The 19435-nt window shown below is 38.4% G+C and overlaps 1 protein-coding gene across 1 annotated transcript in view; it reads left to right on the forward strand.

The window, feature by feature from the left end:
* Positions 1-19435, forward strand: part of LOC131678425 (NADPH oxidase 5) — a 300998-nt gene that overhangs the window by 146246 nt on the left and 135317 nt on the right. The window contains exon 2 of the mRNA XM_058958575.1: positions 16413-16507. Coding sequence (XP_058814558.1) covers positions 16413-16507 — 95 coding nt within the window. The remainder of the gene's footprint in view (positions 1-16412; positions 16508-19435) is intronic.

A 19435-nucleotide genomic window follows, 5' to 3' on the forward strand; every position in this document is an offset into this window, starting at 1 on the left:
ACGGCAAAAGGCGCTTCTCGAGGCACTCAGATTTGTAGATCTCGCCATTTACTGTGCCCTTTGTCACGAAAGGCTCACTCCTCAGTCCGCAAGAGCAGATGGCCTGCCAAATGAGATATTTGCAGGCGAACTTCGACATTTCTTCTTCTTAAATTTGTCGTCCACATAGAACTTGCTCTTGCCGGTGAAAAACTCCAACCCCAGAATTTGCTTAAAATCGGCTTTTATATACGTTTCGTCGTCCATCACACAGCGGCCATATTTTGTCAGCATCTTCTCGTAGAGCTTCCGTGCCCGAGTTTTAGCCGTCGATTGTTGCCGCTCATCGCGGTTTGGGAAGTTCTGTACCTTGTATGTAGTCCAGCTCTCTTCTTTGCATTCTGGACGTAGCTCTGCGACATGCCGATCTTTTTAGCCAAATCACGGCTTGAGACGTTGGGATTTGCTTTAATCATCCGCTTCACCTTTCCCTCCGTCTTTTTGTTCTCCGGTCCCGGTTTTCTTCCAGCTCCTTTGCCGTGGTCCACCGTCAACCGCTGAATGGTGAATGTTCAACATTTTTCCCAACTGCCGGTGCGACAGGTCAGGAAATTTCAAAGAATTGTTTGTGTTTGGAAAGAATTTGTTCTCTCGACTCGCGTTGGTTCACCTCCATTTTCGTTGAATCGAAAAACACGACTTCGAGTTTGACAGCATGTAAACAATACACATCAATGAGAAAGTGTGCAAAATTTGGTTGATTTTTACCCAATGATAAAAAAGTTTTGCCCTGTTGAATGTGTCGCAATAATTTCATGTTCGCCCTTTAACATTCTCTACTTAGTAATCGCTAGCTAATTGAACGTCGTTATAAAAATTCAAATTTATTTTTATTAAATATAATTATTCAAAATAAAAAGATTTTCAAAATTTATGTGAAAAAGGGGCACAAAAACAGTATTTCAAAAATGGGATGGGAAAGACGGACACCTGCCATGGGTAATATGAAACCGGGCCTAAGATTCTCATATCCTTTCATTGAACGATGAATCCCACTGGATTCACTTTCTTTTTTTGCTGTCTCCTTCATTACTAAATACATACAAAGCAAAACAAAAAAGACTGGCTTCTTCTTTCGATTCTATGAAATCGTGTAGCAGAAGCAGCGACTTTCGTACCAAAATTCAATCTCGTTTTAATTTTAAATCAGCAATTTTGATATTCATTTTAATTTCCACCAAATGAAACGTGCATCATAGAACTGCAACTAGAACGCGGCAACAACGGGAAATATACACACCAATAGTACTTCAGTCGTCCAATATCATCGCTAGCTTCTAATTCCAGGAAATTGAACAACGACAAGTGGATATCGTTAATAGTGTATTTTAGTTCGCCCAGCACTACGTTCAATATCGAAGGGTCTAATGTTGCTCTCAATCTCAAAGCGAAAACGAGTGTGCGTGGGAAATAATGAAACTAATCTTACTCGTATGCTTTGTCCTAGGCCGTTGTCTCATTTTCGTTTTTGCAAAGTTCCGATGCTTTAGAAAGTAGCGTCGCTGTCTCGTCATTTTCGCCTGATTTTGGCAAATGAAAAAACATTTTTCGACTCTGATAAGAACATACGGCATTGATAACGGTGAACATAGGACAAGGTGAGATTGAAACGCTTCTCGAACAATAAATGTTGTTTTCTGTTGGTACATCACAATCTAGTGAAAATAAAAAAGCCCAAGAGTATGCAACTTGACGGCATTCTGGTTTGCATTCGCGGAATAAATATGTCCATCTTTTCCAACCGTACTGTGTCCATCGTACCCAACATGACACCACATTTTAAAAATGTTGCTAAATCATGAACACCTTAATTCCTGGTCTTTCAACAGTCAAGTGCTAAATAGCCAGTACATCATATAAACCTAAAAATATTTTCCAAGATCAACAATTTTCAGGTTTAAATCGTTGTTTTCTGGTTTTAAAAAAATTATATCCGCTAGCGCGCCCTTAAAAAAAATTGGTTTTGATTAAATATCTGATAATTCTGGTATTAGATAACAGTATCTTTCGAAATCATTTGAATTCTTCATTCATTCAACTGATTTTTTCATTTTATGAGAAACACAATTTGTCCATCTTATCCACAGTGTCCGTCTTCGACGCAGTTCCCCTACAATTTAATATATTCTTTGTTTACTATTACTAATAAAAGTTGAGTATTTTCGGAATGGGGTTTATAACCTCAGCAATATGAGTATTTTCAGAATGGGAAAACTATGTAGTAGATGGAGTAGAGTGGCAGTTATTTTTGCGATGTTAAAATTTTGCCCATCGCCGGTCAAAAAATAAATCATGCTATCAAAAAAAAAATTTGGCAAATTTGAGCGAAATGGGAGCATTTCAACGCGTGCCCCAAAGCGATTGAAGTTTTATATGGGAAATACATGTATTCGAAAATTCGTAGCTTTTTTTTTTCAATTCTGAAATTTGGTAGAGTTTGAGCATACTATGAAAGGGTATAGGTTGGCAAAGCTGTATTATCGTGCAACATGAGGCCAATCTATGTCGCCATTCACCTATGATACAGAACTCCTATCCCGTTTTTGCTTAAACTTGGGACTGGGTCGGGTTCTATCCCCAACCGCTCTCAATTCGTTCACTTTGACAGGTTGACGGATTGAAGCCTGTCTCAGTTTCGTTTCGAGCGGGAGTGGCATTAGTGAAGATCGTCTAGGATCTGTGGTCGTATGCTGACAGGGAAGGGGGACAAACAACGCGCGCGCGAGACGGCTAGTGTATCCGTCTAGCAGAGTGAATCTTTTGGTATAGTTAGTGGTTATTTTGGCAGCTAAAAATTATTTCTTGATTTTCTTTTGTATGTTCGGTTTGTATACAACCTTCGATTAATATTTTATCTCAATAAATAGATATTCGGAAATCAGCCCCAATAAGACTTCAATCTGACTAGTATCAATGACCAAGGATCAATACGTACTGAAAATTCGCGGTGTCTGTTTTTTTATGAATCTAATTTCGAGTTCCGTTATTGATAATAAGCCCGTGCATCAGGTTAACGATCTTTTGTATTTCCCGTCAATATTCGATATTATCGTTCGTATTTCACAAATAATCCGATTTGGAAAATACTAAACACTTTCCTTGATTTATAACATCTCGAGCTATTATAACTCTGTCTGTACAACGTGTCACTCGGTAGTTTTCAACCCAATAAATATATCGTAGAGAAGGAATTAGTGATTTTTGCCGCAATAAATAGTGATCCGGCCGATTACGCAGATAAGATTAGCTTTCCTAGGCAATGCTCCCACGGTCGGCTGTGGGGAGCTCAAATTGTTTTTGTTTAGAAAACAGGATACTCTCGGTAGCCGGCTACCCTGAGTTTAAAAAGAACGAAAAACTAAATAAGATCTTTTCTTTACGAGTGATCGTGTACTCTAAAACCAACCAAACTACTACCTAATAAACCATGCTTTACAGGTCGCATCGCTTGCTTGGAGCGAATCCTAGACCTTATACCCTTCCAAACGACCAACTCCGCGACACCTATAGAAGAGCCTGATGAGTCGTCTACCTTCCGTTAAGTAGGTGGAGCATCAACACTTCCCGCCTACCTTATCCTTTATCCTTCCCCGTGTACGTTGGAGATGGGGGCGGCCGGCAATGATGGCAATCATGCTGTTGAGGTTTTAATATGGGACGGATTAGTATGAATTATTACTTACCACTTCCTAAGCAACTCTTATTAGATAATCAACAGTCAAACATGATGAAGTCAGTGTACAATCCGCCAAAATCATCGTCACTACTTAATGCAACGCAACTATGAAAGGGATAGATATAGTGATGATATGGTTATAGAAAATTTTGCTCAACCGAAAGTCGCTATCTTTGCCTTCACAATGACGTCACTCATCGATTTCCATCATCTACTCGTCTATATTGTTCCAAAAATACTCATTTTGTTAGGGTTATCGAGATAATCGCTCAACCGGATGCTGCCATCTTCGATCTCAAAATGGCGCCAAACACCAATTTCTATCATCTACTCATCAAGTACATCCCAAAAACACCCATACTGATGGTGTTATCGAGAATGTTACTCTGTCGCAATCTTGGATTTTAAAACCGTTCCAAATATCCATTTTCATTATCCGCTTGTCAAGCCTGTTCTAAAAACACTTGTATTATTACGTTATATTCATTAAATTTTGGAACTGCTTTGACGAAACGAATTGAAATAAGAATGTGAATTTATGTTGCCTCTGAAAAATAAGATCATTACATGTACTTTTCATTTCACGAGAATTTTTGTAATAGGAGGGGGCTACCTGGAATCAAAAAGGGAGTAACCCAAAATTCGTATGCCCTTTCCTTATCTTTTGTATTAGAGTTATGGTATCAATCAAATCAATTTGAATTCCTTTTTCCGCCAGTAAGCTGTGCGTCGTTTGTTTTTGACTCACGTTTTCTTGGTATTGGGGAATCGCATGTTCCCGCAAACATTAACTCCTTTGTGCTCAGATTAGAATAATTGCTCACTCCACAAAGATATCGTTGGTGAAAAACTTCACTTTCCACTCAAAGGTTCTTGGGTTGTTCTAGCCTTCTGTATTGCTATGAAGCCAAATTTCGTCAATAATGTCCCTCATCACCAAATCAATCCAGATACAGGGTAAGGTAAACCTTGGTTTCGATGCACGAACATGTACAGATGAAAGCCTTCCAATTTATGCCCTCAGCAAAAGTTTTTTGGAGTGATCTTTTCTATAACTTTGGCGAAAATATCTATGATATAAATTTTGTTTTATCCTAGTGGACATGTTCTTGTTCTTGATAAATGCGTAGAGCTCGTCTATCCTCTTCTTGAGCTCCGTCACATTAGGCCTGCCTAGCTGCAATCCTTCTAGAGGTGTGCTTTGGTGTGAACGGTTTCAGATCAATTGACCGAAAGCCATTTTGTCAAATGCCGTTTGGTCGAAAGGGCAATTTGGCCGATTGGGTAATTTAACCGAATGCCGTTATGCCCAATTGCAATTGGCCGAATGGTAATTGGCTGAATGGCAATTGGCCGAATGGCAATTGGCGGAATGGCAATTGGCCGAATGGCAATTGGCCGAATGGCAATTGGCCGAATGGCAATTGGCCGAATGGCAATTGGCCGAATGGCAATTGGCCGAATGGTAATTGGCCGAATGGCAATTGGCCGAATGGCAATTGGCCGAATGGCAATTGGCCGAATGGCAATTGGCCGAATGGCAATTGGCCGAATGGCAATTGGCCGAATGGCAATTGGCCGAATGGCAATTGGCCGAATGACAATTGGCCGAACCAGAACCTGCAGCCAGATGTTGTGCAGAACATAATGAGTGGAATTAAACGCAAGGTGCGAGTGTACGGTTATGGTATTGAAGTTGAATGACATAAATATGTCAAAGGCTTACTAATGGGTTCTATTTTATTGCCTGAAAGTTTGAAAAAGATCGGTCCTCTAAGTAATTTTCTACAGCGTTTTTTCCGTGTTCCAATTTCATGTGGGACACTCTTAGCCCATCTATCAGCTCATGAAACTGCTCGACATATGTTAAGATCCCACTACTTTTGGCAATCACGAAACTTTCATGTGAGTTTGAAACCACGTCCTGTTTGGGACATTTGACTTTAACGTGTAATGCAGCAATTCCTGCTCCATCCGCCGTCGTCGATAGGGACTCGACAGTGATCCGCAACGATTTTAACGTCTCACGTTGTTTCTGTTGTCGGCTGCTACAACAGCTTTTGTCGCAATGAATGAGGTTTAATTGGGTCACCTCCATCTCTTCTGGTTATCCATCGCCTTTATTGTAGGTGAAATTTTGAAGCGCCCCGTCATTTGGTTATTCTAGCTCACTTTTATACAGAGGCTGCACTTGGGTTGCATCGTGCAGTCTCTTGCAATGTGTTCCCACAGGAAAGGATCTCTCAATTTGTTAGCTAACTCTAGTAACAGCTTTAAATCGATACATAGAAAGATAATACAAGAAAACTGAAAAGCCACTCTACCTGAAAATATAGAAAAAACCCATGAGCTTTTGAAGAGAGCCATATTGTTTATTCCGCCAAATTTGACTCAATTTGATAGTTTTATAACTTTGTAGAACGTTATGTAGTGATATCGACGGCAATTTTAGACCCCTGATTGCGGAAGGACCCCGAGGGAGTGAATTTTGGAGTAGCGATTCATTAGGAATAACGGGAGTGGGTAATTTGGAAATTAGGCCAGCTTTTATTTTAAAAAACTGTCTCTCAAACGAGGATCTGTGCTCTACATTAGCAGCCATACCTTCTGCGCTGGTCTCCAGCTCCTCTAGCGTAAATTGCACTTCTTCTAGTTCTCGTCGAATCTCGTTGAGGTCCTCCATGCGCAGTGCCACCTCGAACCTGTCCCGTTCCTCGTCGAAGGTGTCTAGAAATTCCATAGCTCGACTCAGAGCGATGTCAGCGTCGATCGTCGCACCGTAGCACGGTGCTTCTTCGTATAGTCCTCCATCGCAGCAGGTCAATGTCACCTGACACCAATCAATGAAGCACCGTATGTTCTGGGAAAGTTGAGACCCGGTAGATCCGATGGATAAAAAAAATCGAATTAATAACCTTAATAATGCTTAAATATGCCTTGTATAAAATAATTCAGGAACCTGGAGTACTAACGACGGCTGCAAGCGAGTTTCAGTATAAGGTCACTTGGCGAGGAAAATCTTCACAATAACTGTTTTATATTTGGAGGGCTTCGTATTCAATTGCTAGCTAATAGCAAATGTCGATTGTGTCCAAACGTGGCTTGGTTTCCCGGATTGGGACTGACGGCGATAACTATAGCAGGAAGAACTCCAAAGTTCTGATGATCGGCAAAAACTCGAAAGGAAAAATAAACTAAAGAGTACCTGGGTTTACAGGCTATGGAGTTGGAATTACAATTACCTGACGCCTATTTAAAGTAGGCGTTGTATTTGATTAATCTTCAATAGCGATCAGCTATGGCGCTCATACACGGCTTGGTCTCTCGAACTGGGAATGGCTGCTGTCCTTTTAGCAAGTGGCGGCTTGGTAGGTACCTCAAAGTTCTCGGCGATGGCAAACACTCGAAATAGAAATCGGGAATCTAAAGGGCATCTGGTGTAACAGCACGAGGCGCTGGAAACATATTTACCTGACACCTATTTGTAATAGGCCTTGTATTATAATAGCAAACAGCGATGGCGCCCAAGCGTGGCGTGGCTCCCTGGAACTGGAATGGCGGCAAACAACGGCGTCGAATTCACGGCTCACAATTGCACCCGGAACCACCTCTTCGGTCAATTCTCGGTTCTCGGTGGTGGTTATTTCAATATGACTGTACCTAGAAGGCAATATTTCAGTTGACATATACATTTTAGTGTTAGTGGCCGGTCATACATGTATGCAAAATTTCCCTTCACATAAATTTGTGGGATCGGCTAATATACAGAAAAAAACATTGAATCCGAACAATCACAACACATGAACTTTTGAAGAGAGCCATATTGTTTATTCCGCCAAGTTGCTTCAATTTGATAGTTTTATAACTTTGTAGAACGTTATGTAGCTTAATTGAGCGTCCGAAAATAAAAGTCACAAGGATATGCTTATATGCTTCGCAAAACCCGTTTCAAACATATTAGAATATAAAAATCGGAAATAAACTTCAAGTATAAAAATCGGACAGAAATCCTTCAGCATAAGAATCGCTTAAAAAGTTCTCACCCGTAAAACTCGGTAAGAAAAAAAAATAAATAAAAATCGTTTAAAAATAAATAAATCACTCGTAGGAGCATCCGTATATCTTGATGTTCAATATTAAAAGTCGGCTTGTTAGCCGACTGCTTTGTAAGAATCGGATATATATTTTCCGGTTTTTTTACTGAAGGTTTTTTATCCGACTCTTAGAAAGGAATATCCCAGTCCGATTTTTATGCTTGAAGTTCATATCCGGATTTATATTCCATAATATTTGAAACGGATCTTACGAAGCATGTTCTGTCCTTGCAACATTTATTTTCGGTCGCTCAATTTTACATATGAAAAAATTAGTATTCTGAACATCCAAACCACAAGGTCCAAATATGAAATATTCGGCAAAATAATTCTAAAAATGTTTGCGTTGCTTGCGTTGCGTTGCGAAGCACGGTGCTATTCGTAGATTGCATACTAACGATTATCATGTTGCCTATAGGTAGTTCAACTCATCTTGCTTGTGAGATAAATGATCGGGAATGAACTTTATCTCTCATTAGTTCAGTAAACCAATAGCATGAGAATCGTTATTGCCGGCCACGACCATCTTCACCGATACTTAGGATAGGGTAGGAAATGTTGATGTAATACCTACTTAAGGAAGGCCCCCGACTCAGCGACGCTTCCATAGGTATTACGGAGTTGGATTGAAGGACAGGTACAGGTCTAGGATTCGCCACAAGCAGGCAATGCGACCACAATGTTTTATGCGGTGAGATGGTTAATCACCGAGTACACGTATGCTCAGAGCAAAAAGAGTTTAGTTATGATTTTTCTTGCGTTTAAACTCTGGATAGCCGGCCATCAAGAGTGATTTAGTTTTTCCCTAAACTACAGCAATTTGAACTCCAAACAGCCGACCGTAGGAGTATTGCTAAAAGCGCGAGCTAGTCTGATATAAATATTAGTTTGAGAATTGAGTGGTAGAAACACAAGTCAAGAGTATTTTTAATATGCACTTTCAAATAAAGCCACAACTTAGCCTATCCTCATATCGAGTCATAGCCACCGCACACCTGCACGTCTACCTCCAACATCTAAGGCAAAGTTTCGTCGGACCACCACGCGATCTACTTTCAAATATCCAGTGTATGCACATATATACACACATGCACACATGTATGCATACCTGTATACATACATATGAAAAGAATCATAGAAACAAATCTAGGGACAAGAAGAACGACAAGAAACCAATTTGCCAATTTAAAGTGAGCATAAAGGGACCGCCCGTATCGTGCCACTCCGCTACTGACCAGTGTTTGGTAATTCTAAAATGATGCGTCAAAAACTTGTATGCATGTATAAAAAAACTATAGAAATCCTCCGAACTATTTTCCAACAAACAACTCCGAACTATCTTCCAACTCCGAACTAACAAAGCATGAATTGTTGAGAAATATTTAAGAGAAGCTTGCTGCGTGGAGAACATAGTAATATTGGCTGAAAAATTTTAGAAAATGATGATTATGCATAGTGTAGTTGATACTCGCATTGCCCGTATGATGTAATCCAATATCAACAAAAACGCTAATAATAAGCATCGAAATTATGGCCATAATAATTATCTCAATCAGAAAAACTTAAACTCAAATGTACGGTGCCTTGACGCATTAGATTTTGTTGAAACATGTCCTACCTGCACTGAACTAAATAAATCATATCTCGACAAACTACGGCGCAAAAGCCAACCGCCAAAGCTCTCCCCGAAGGGGGGAATGCGGCTGTATTAAGAATCTATCATCGAGAAAATTTGACCTTCAATATGAATTTTTAATGCATATTGATGAGACATTTATGTTTTTTGCGTAACAATGGGTGTTTAAGTTCAGAAAACTTGTTTCAGTTCATATTCAAAAATAGCTAACAAATCGTCATTTTCGTGACTTGTTGAACTTAAAAAATATATAAATATAAATAATACTCACTGCAAGATGTAACAATTACAACTTTTTCCGATGTACTTTGTATAGAGTAAAAATTTCTCAAGTGCCCCCCCCATTTTTCACAAAGTAGTGAATTTTGAAAAACATGTTTTTATTGTATTGTTTAGGTACCCCTAAACATCTTCATGAAATATTTTGTCGATATTCAAAATATTTATAATAGTTTTAGTTAATTGAAAATTTATACACCTTTTCATTATAATATTTGCTACAGCCAAAGTTTAATTTCGAATTGCACCAAACTTCACTGGTGGTTTAACAAATGTCTAGTCTTGAAAATGTCGAAAAAAGGTTTAACAAATGTTAACTATTTCTACTATTTTTTAAACAATTTTTCAATAAAATGCAGTTTTAAATGGTTTCTTCACGCGATATTTATTCCGTTTAAGTTGAAAAATGTTGCATATATTATCAGCTTTGAATTCCAAGAAAAAAATTTTTGAGCAAACATAAGGTTTTTAAAATATTTGATTTTTTGTGCTACCCGGCATACGAAAAACAACGCGCGAACGAAACAGTCGCTGGTCGCCACGGCACGCTTAGACCAACATCGCATGAGCGAGTTAGTGGGAGCTCGCCACGACGCTGACTACATCAAATGCAAAGTAAAAGAATGAGTTTCGTTGCGATAGTCTTATCGATAATACCCAGTGCTTTAAATATAACAGTTTGTGATTTACATATTTTTGAAAATAACATTTGTAACACATCCTGTGTCTTCCGAAAATTTACCATCTAATTTACCTTCATCAATTGTTATTGCATTTCCAGGACAAGTTTTTTTACTGAGAAGCGTGAATTTCATAGTGCAAAATAGAGAATAATTTTTTTTAAATAAATCTTCGTCCAATCAAACCATTATAATTTTATTATAATTGTACAAACAGTATAATGTATAATGTAAAATCAGTACAAACTCGCTCTATTCGCGATAGTTTAGTTATCGCTTCATTGGAGATCTGTTCTTGTTCACGTGGAGTAAAACCATTTCTTTCTCATATGTAAATATCAATTCGATTGCATATTTGCAATCCAAATTTTATTTATTTTATTTGCGCGTATCAACGAGAAGATTTTCCCTCGCACATTGGTTATGTTTTTTTTTATTTTATGCAAAGAATTACAGCCCTCTTCTGGGTGACCTATCAACTACAGAACTATAACTTATTTCCACACGAAAACGATGAAGTAATAAATAGTATGTATGTATCAAGTATAATCGCACCACCTGGTCTCCAAAAACTGATTGATTGAGTCTGTCACACGCCATTTGTCAACTTTTATACTTGTCCAAACGTGTCGCGGAAAGTACGGCAGGTTCGCTAGTGCAATGTTGGTCCAAGCGTGCCATGGCGACCAGCGACTGTTTCGCCCGCGCGTTGTTCTTCGCATGCCGGGTAACACAAAAAATCAAATATTTTAAAAACCTTATCTTTGCTCAAATTTTTTTTCTTGGAATTCAAAGCTGATAATATATGCAACCGTTTACAACTTAAACGGATTGAATATCGCGTGAAGAAACCATTTAAAACTGCATTTTATTGAAAAATTGTTTAAAAAATAATAGAAATAGTTAACATTTGTTAAACCTTTTTACGACATTTTCTAGACCAAACAATTGTTAAATCACCAGTGAAGTTTGGTGCAATTCGAAATTAAGCTTTGGCTGTAAAAAATATTATAATAAAAAGGTGCATAAATTTTCAATTAACTAAAACTACTATAAATATTTCGAATATCGACAAAATATTTCACGAAGATGTTTAGGGGTACCTAAACAATAAAATAAAAACATGCTTTGCAAAATTCACCACTTTGTGAAAAATGGGGGGGCTACTTGAGAAATTTTTACTCTATATTTGCCGAAATGAGACATGATAATTCGCTGAAACTGTGAAAATCGCAATATGCCATGTGGTTCCGCATGAAATTTTAATAAAATCTTGAATTTCTTGTTTTTGATTAGATTTGCGAAATCATTATATAATTCAAATTGCTAAGCACCTACCAAAACGGTATTCAGTCTTAAATGAAATTACAAAAGTTAGACCAAACGCGGTTGCTTACGATCAGACCTATCGTGTTTATGTACCTTCATGAGACGTCGAGATTGAGGGTGTGGCTACCGAGTCAGGTCTGACCGTTGAAGACTGCTGAAGCACTGAGTTGGCGGTTTCGAGGACTCCTAGCTTTGAGTCAGTTAAGATACTTGAATGCTAGCAATTGCGTTTGGTCTCGTTCGTAATGGGATGTAGACTTATTCGCCATTAAGGGTTTCGCAGGGTACATCGAATCGTTATTTTCTTCCACAGATCATGCACTGCCTTAAATGTAAAAAGTTGTTTCGTTTGACTATAGAAAGTTACAATAAAGCACGGAGCGGTGGATGAGGAAAATATCATGAGAAATATGGTTGCGCGAGAGATGCTGAAAAATATCTCTATTGTGGCAAGACTTCACATGATCTCTCTACATTTCCCGCGTACAAATTACACGAGGATAAAATCAAGCATAATTTAAGCTCTGTCCATAGACCATTATTTCATCTCTACAGATAGCCTATAATTGATCCTTTTCGTTCTATGAAAGTCGATAAGCAGTCACCGTATTTCTTGGGGAACATATGAGAATCTCTAGGTGCTTTGGCATGCAAAATATATCTCTTAACTACACACAAAAAAATAATGAAATTTAAACGACATGTAAATCAATACGAATGTAAACATACAAAGATTGAATCAAAACTTTGATTGAAAATTGCGTTAAAATCAATGCACTTAATTGGAGCATCAAAAAGCGTACAATTTTACACTTTTATTCGTGCAATATTACATGTCATTCATTTTACAGCAATAAGCGTGTAAAAAATACATTGAAGTGAATTGGTTTTCCGTTTGAAGAAACTGTAATTTTCAATCCACGTGTAGAATTATAATAAAATTCGTTGAAGAAAGCACGACAAGTCGTTTGAATTTTTGATTGAACTTTATTTTACATTTATATTCATGCTCCAAATATGTGCATGAAAATAAACTTAAAATTGCAAAATATTTTTTCTGTGTATGGTATGAGTTCCTGTTCATTATCCATTTCTGGGAAACCAGACTCTCTTACTAAAATGGGCGCATTAAACGGTGATGTTTTCGAAAGACCTATCGTTTTAAATTAATTTTTCAGTACGTCTCGACGCTAAATATTTGGTAAACCACTTGAAACAGTGGAAACTTGCGGCGGTGGCTATATTTCATTATCCCTTCGGTATTGACGAAATCATGGTTCAAAGGGTTGGATGAAAGTCGGGATTTCATTCGCGCGATTCCCAGATTCATGTCCTTTATCCAATCACTGTATGTTCAACGCTCATCTCTTTCTTACTGAGAGCAATCTTTGCATTTGTGGCGAGGATTACCAAGACATCGAGGACATGTTGTTTATTCGTCAGCGGAATTTCGTGGTAGGTTCCATTTAGAAGAGATTCCCAATCAAAAATTTTCCAAAACCATAAACATACAAGTTGGACTGTTTTATGCTATGCTATTCCTATGGTGAAATATTTCTTTAGTTATTAGTGACTGTTTCCCTGAGCTTATTGAAAAATGAGTTTTAAGTACATTTACCCCAGCAAAATAAAAATTAAGAGATTGCAACCTAAGTGTAAAGAAAATTTTTATTGTTCACCTTAGTTTTAGAAAAATACCAAATTATAACTCCGATAGATACAAATAAATTTTAACGCAAACACCCCTACATCTGCTCGACTCTGATGAAAAAATCCGTACACTTTGCGGACTGTTTGCCTGAGCGTGGTGAACGAGTTTGCTTCGTTGCGGTATGGTGTACGGATTTTTTCGGCAGAGTTGGTCAGCTTAGTCATGACCTAGATAATTTAGTAAGCTTTAAGACCTTTTTCAAATTTTTCATTTCCGATGAATTTTTGAGCGCCAATCCATGGTACCGCATTTGATCTATTTTTTGCATTGGAAACTTTAAAGAACCGGAGGAAAGTGATGAAGGGGTTTTCGTACGCAACGAAAAATGTTTATCCAAGATTAAAATATGTTTTATAATATGCAAACAACCTTAATCCATTTTGCCTTCCCGTTTTCGAGAAAAAAAAAACCAAAAATGTGTCAGAAAACAGGGTAAAAATTCCTATGCCCTTTAAAAAGTTGGGCCTTTTTGCATTAGGATACATTTTATACCCCCTCTGATGCTAAAGCGTCCATCCTCTAAGCTGCCGCCAGAACCATATTTTGTACGAATTATTGAACTTCGGAACAAATCAGGTGATTTATCAAATTTATACCAACACGAGCAAATGATATCGGTATAGATTAGTAGCAGGTTAGAAGATTGGTCAAGAAACATAATAACACATTATCAGCTTGTTTGCAATAATGAAGTCAACATTCTAGAAAATTCATTAAAACTCTACGTGTTGAGACCGCATCTGCAAACTCCCATCCAAATCATAAATTCTTTTGCAAATGCATATGCTAGGTATAAAATAATATATTAACAAATTCACTTTAAAACATGATCTATACTCGGGCAATAAGATATAAAATAATGTTCCCTAGTGCACCGCATCTAACCTAGCATAGGCATAGCAGTGCAGGTGCATTTGACAATATGATAAAACAGGTGCGACTAGTTTTTGCAATTAAAAACTCTCTGATTTTAATCTCGTTTATTACGGTCCTTCACTACCTGGCCCCGAGCGAGATTGCGGATCGACACCGTCATTGCTATCGGTTATAGGTACGCACGTTCTCTTTTTTTCTGACCATTTGGTCAGCCGATCGCTCGGTCGAATAGATAAGAAGAAACGGTTCCTCTCATCTCACATCTCTCAGCAGGTGTTGAACTCAATCGGGGGTCATTGCTCTCGGCCGTACCTGTCAGTGAAAAATGAGCATCCTCTTAGACTGTGGTGAAGAACATCACACTTCTGCGATACTCGGTGAGAGGTGCATAAAAGCACTTTAATCGAGCCACATTAAGTCTAGCAAGATTTGCATTCGAGAAGCAGAGAAAAAAAACTCGCACTCCGCTGAAGAACTGGTTTTCAAGAGGGTCGTCGTAGACGCTGCACTCGATTCTTGGCGTGGCGCACTAAGTAAACCAAACAAACAAACTTAGCAACAAGCGCAATTTAAAATAAAGTACCTACCTCAGTCAGGGCACTTGAATGCTCTCTTCGATACATCACGTTTACGCGAGGAATGGCCACCTTCGCGATCTTCAACAGTCGAGTTCCAAAGCATATAGAAGCTTACTGCATGCGTGTACTTCGTATGCAAAAATACACTTATATGACCAATTATGCTATTTAGTCACACACCCGGTGGTCGACTTATCGGCGAATGTTTAACTTAAGTGATTAGACTGCGAGCAACTGCGACAGCAAGATGAAGATTGAACGCTTGCTTTCGCGAAACGAACGGGGCAAAATAAACATTCTCGCGCCTATCGTGACGCACTGTCATTACATGAGCTTCAGTTTTCTGCCACATTTCCCGTCATTATATCATTCCAGTGCCTACTATTCAGACTAGAAGAGCGAGATGCAGTCTTATTTGAATAATGTTCAACTTAATCCTCCTAGCACACTAGTCGATAAACTGAATAATATTATTATCTTAATATTAACATCGCAGGAAGTAAAATTAGTTCCACGAATGATAAAAATTCCCAGCATGTCCTCCGACCGAGTTCTGCCGCTTCAAACGAATGCCGAACGAAGCAGAGCAATTTCAGAAAGCCAATATATCTACCATTTACATAATTTTGTACCCTTTTTGCAGCAACACGTGCATATTTCGCGTTTTATCGACAATCCATCCAGGCCGAACTGGTTCGGACCGCGGCCAATCCCAACGGGACAGCAGTAATCGAAGTGTCAGTCGAACAAATCTTCACCCCAAACCACTCACTCACCGCTCTCTCTCGCTCCGTTGCGGATGGTGTTTTTCGCGCACCAGACAGCAGACGACAGGGAACATGCTTTTATCGTCCAATCGATCCGCGCTTCCTTGAAATGTCCGCAATGCTTCGACCGAATGCCGCCATGCAAAATAAAACATGCAACGTAACAGATGGTCGATGGCTTTTTGGTACGACATTTTAAGGAAGTTTTCTTGTTATTCGGATCCTTGGCTGAAATGGATCATTGTCTTTTCTTTCACTTTATGTAAATATAGTCTAAACGCCCGTATGAAATGCTGTTCTGGATAAAAAAAGCTCCTTTATGGTCCACGGAGCAGATTCCGTGTTCGAGCACACGACCCAATCAATACTATCCCAAGTACGTACAGACAGTACATGTAAATGCGGGGTCGTCTCGCAAGTCGCAGCATATACCAGTGGGAGAGGTGGCTGCTGACAGACAAGACATGAAAGTGGACGTAATTTATGTAGGTAAACATACAATTTGAAATTTAAATTTAAAAGCTGACATCTGCTGCGGCAATGATTATACGCCAGCCAGTGTCTGGATGATTGGAAGATTCGGTGGAACTGTTTTTTTATTTATTTGTCTTGTTTTAATCGTGGCTTGACTTAGTGTAGTGTATTGCTAGCCTAAATAGCCTATTAATGTGGCAGACGGAAGATGAAAAACGGCTGCGAGTTGATTGACAGTTTGTTGATGTTATTTCTGTGATTATTTTTTTCCAGACGTTCCTGCAGAACCTGTTTCGGCTGTTTGACATGGATAACGAGAGCTGCCTGGCGCAGGATAAGTGGATCGAGCATCTTAAAGGAAGATTGACGTAAGTTGATGCTTTATCGTTTCCCTTCGGTTTATTAGACGATAATACTGAAAAGCTTAAACGATACCAACCTTATTCGGTTGTGATACTGACATTTCTTCTGAACGGTTGCTCTTCTTTCAGCGAAGCCCCCTTGTGTATTAAAACTAGCAAGTTCACAATGTTTCCCCTGACAGTTATTAGCATTTCATTCGCAAATGTTACATTTGTTTTCAGAGTCAGAAAAATTAACTTGCAAACTATAAAGAGAGCTAATTGTTGCAATTGATGATTGAATCGATTGTGGTAATTTTCAGAATTTTGTTTTGAATCCTGTCTGTCGGTGTAAATATTTGTATACTAAATAATAGATTTTTTAGGAAAAGCCTAGAATTGCTGTTTATAAGAGAGTATATTTATATATTTGTTGCATTTTGTTTGGATTCTTTCAAACCATTAAATTCAATAATATGGTTATGAATTGGTGGAAGAGATGAAGCTCTTGGCTTATGCGGAAACATATTATGTTTTTGCCGCATAAGTGGGAATTTTCGATTTTTTCAAGTAATCATTGAAAATATTCAAGCTTCGTTGCAATCGACTACAGATAATTCCTACCTGTGGCAGCGATACTAGTTTTCATCACAGAAAAGTGACTTTTTACAGCCTACGAGTAGATTTGGAAGATCAGAGGTAAAAATATTATATACGATTGGTGAGACGTTTGACCCTTGCGGGACGCCTGCTTTGACAGGTAGCTTATAAGATTTACAATTCTGATAAGATACCTGTAGGGTACGGTTAGTAAGATAATGTCTAATTATCTTTATTGTGTAAATCGGAGAACTTAAATTCCACGTTTTGGCAAAGAATTCCTTGTGCCAAACACTGTCGAAAGCTAGTTCTATGTCTAGAAGAGCAACTCCAGTGGAATCGCTCTCTGAGATATTTGTCTTTATCATGTAAAAAAGAATAGCTATGGGGAAACATTGAAGTCTGCCCTCAAAGCACATCGGCAGACAAATGTTGTTGACTTTAATCGACTATAGAAATTGACCTACGCTGGGATCGAGCTGAAATTTTGACAGATTTTCTGTCCATAGCACTACTTACAAATAAAATCTACGAACGTCACCTCTCGAATTTCCTAAGGACTTATTGAACGACCCTCGTATCAAAAACCGTGACTAAGATCCTGAAATCATGAACACAAATCACTTTACTGCCCATGAATGCGTATTTATCCTGTTGAAATTTCCTGGGACTGATTTGCGATCATGAGCAATTTACGCGTGACTAAAATATCACGATAACGCGAATAGAAATTGCGAAAACATTGAAAGATCCTGAAACCTTAAATATAAATTAAGCTGCTCTACCAGCAAAATCCGATAGCAGATTCAGGAACAGAACAACACGTTAACGTGATGAGATATTACGAAAATTGCGACTATGCTCACGAAATCATGAACATTGTTTAACTGCCGGCTCTTTTAGTTGATATAGTTTATACAACCAAGTGTATCGCCAAAATGTGAACAAGAATTAAAAGTTATGTTTTTGGAAACATAAATAGTTTCACGAATACGAGGTTTACTATTTATAATTTCGTTCATTCAGGTCGCGAAAACGTGATTTTTTCATGAATGTATAAACGGACTTTTTTCCGTACAGTGTCGTAGATGCCAAGGTTTTGGGCGCGGCGCAAAACATCATTATAGATTCCAAATTTATGATTTGTGGTGATAATTCGCCCACAACGACATTTGTCCGGTGAAATAAACCACAGAAAATTTCATGTCCTATTCGAATAAATTCTCGTACACAACAAAAACAACAACAAAATTTTTTTTAACATGGTAACCGCATATTAACACAACCACTTTCAGCAGTTCTTTGTAACCAGATAACAGAGCTTAAAAAAATTGACATCCCTGCGTGTACTGGAAAGAAAACGAAATTCAATTCATGCCCGGCGCTATGAATAAAATGTTTGGTTCGTTTCGTCATTCGTTCTCCCGACACAGCGCATTCAGGTTCGGACATGTTCGGTTTCAGAAGCAAACTGAATTTTGTTTCTAGGCCGGCTCTGAGAGGGATTGACCAAAACTGCATCAGATATAGATTACACAGTTAACATATGCTCGAAAATGTAGAAGATGCCAACTTTTGTCTTCAAACTGTCCACATAATAATTAATTAATGTTTTGGTAGGTGAAGGCATTTATATTTCCTCTGCACTCAAGTACTCGCTTCTGCATGAAATTTCAGTCGGTCGGAAAGTTAATGAATGAGGGAGGCGGTGAATCTGAATGTTGGATTCGGTAAATGCAAGCAGAAATAGGTAGCTGAATTTGAAATTTTGAAGCACTGAGATAGTAATGGTCAAGCTTGCAGCCCAAAGTTAATACGTTAATGCATGATTTTTCTCTAGATATTTTGTGCAACATGCACAACATGCTTTTAATTAGATTTAATGACAAATATAAGCGCTATGTGTTGGTTTGCTTCCTGAACCTGATTTTTTTTATTTCGCCATGATTTCAATAATGACTTCTGTGCTTACAGTAAAATATGCATGACCAGTCATTTGATGGTGAATACAAGATAGGCGTATGTGACCAAGTCGGGTGCCAGATATGATAGGCGTATGTGACCAAGTCGGTTGGATTTTTTCTGGAAGCGCAGCGTGATTTATGTTCATTATTTCAGGATCTTAGTCACGATTTCCGCAACTTCTATTAATTGGTGGCGTGATACTTTATTCTTGAGCTTACATTCGAAGTCGACTCGTGGAATAATGTGAGTCATGTTCATGATAACTATCAGCAGTTTTATCATAATATTCGTAATTGGTGCTCAACGAAGTTTTCTTTTTCTCCCCAGACATCGAACTTCGCACCTTCTCAAATTGATAGGGTAAACAGGTCTAATACGCCCCCCCCTTAA

This window comes from Topomyia yanbarensis, chromosome 2 (assembly GCF_030247195.1).
Source record: "Topomyia yanbarensis strain Yona2022 chromosome 2, ASM3024719v1, whole genome shotgun sequence".
NCBI lineage: Eukaryota > Metazoa > Arthropoda > Insecta > Diptera > Culicidae > Topomyia > Topomyia yanbarensis.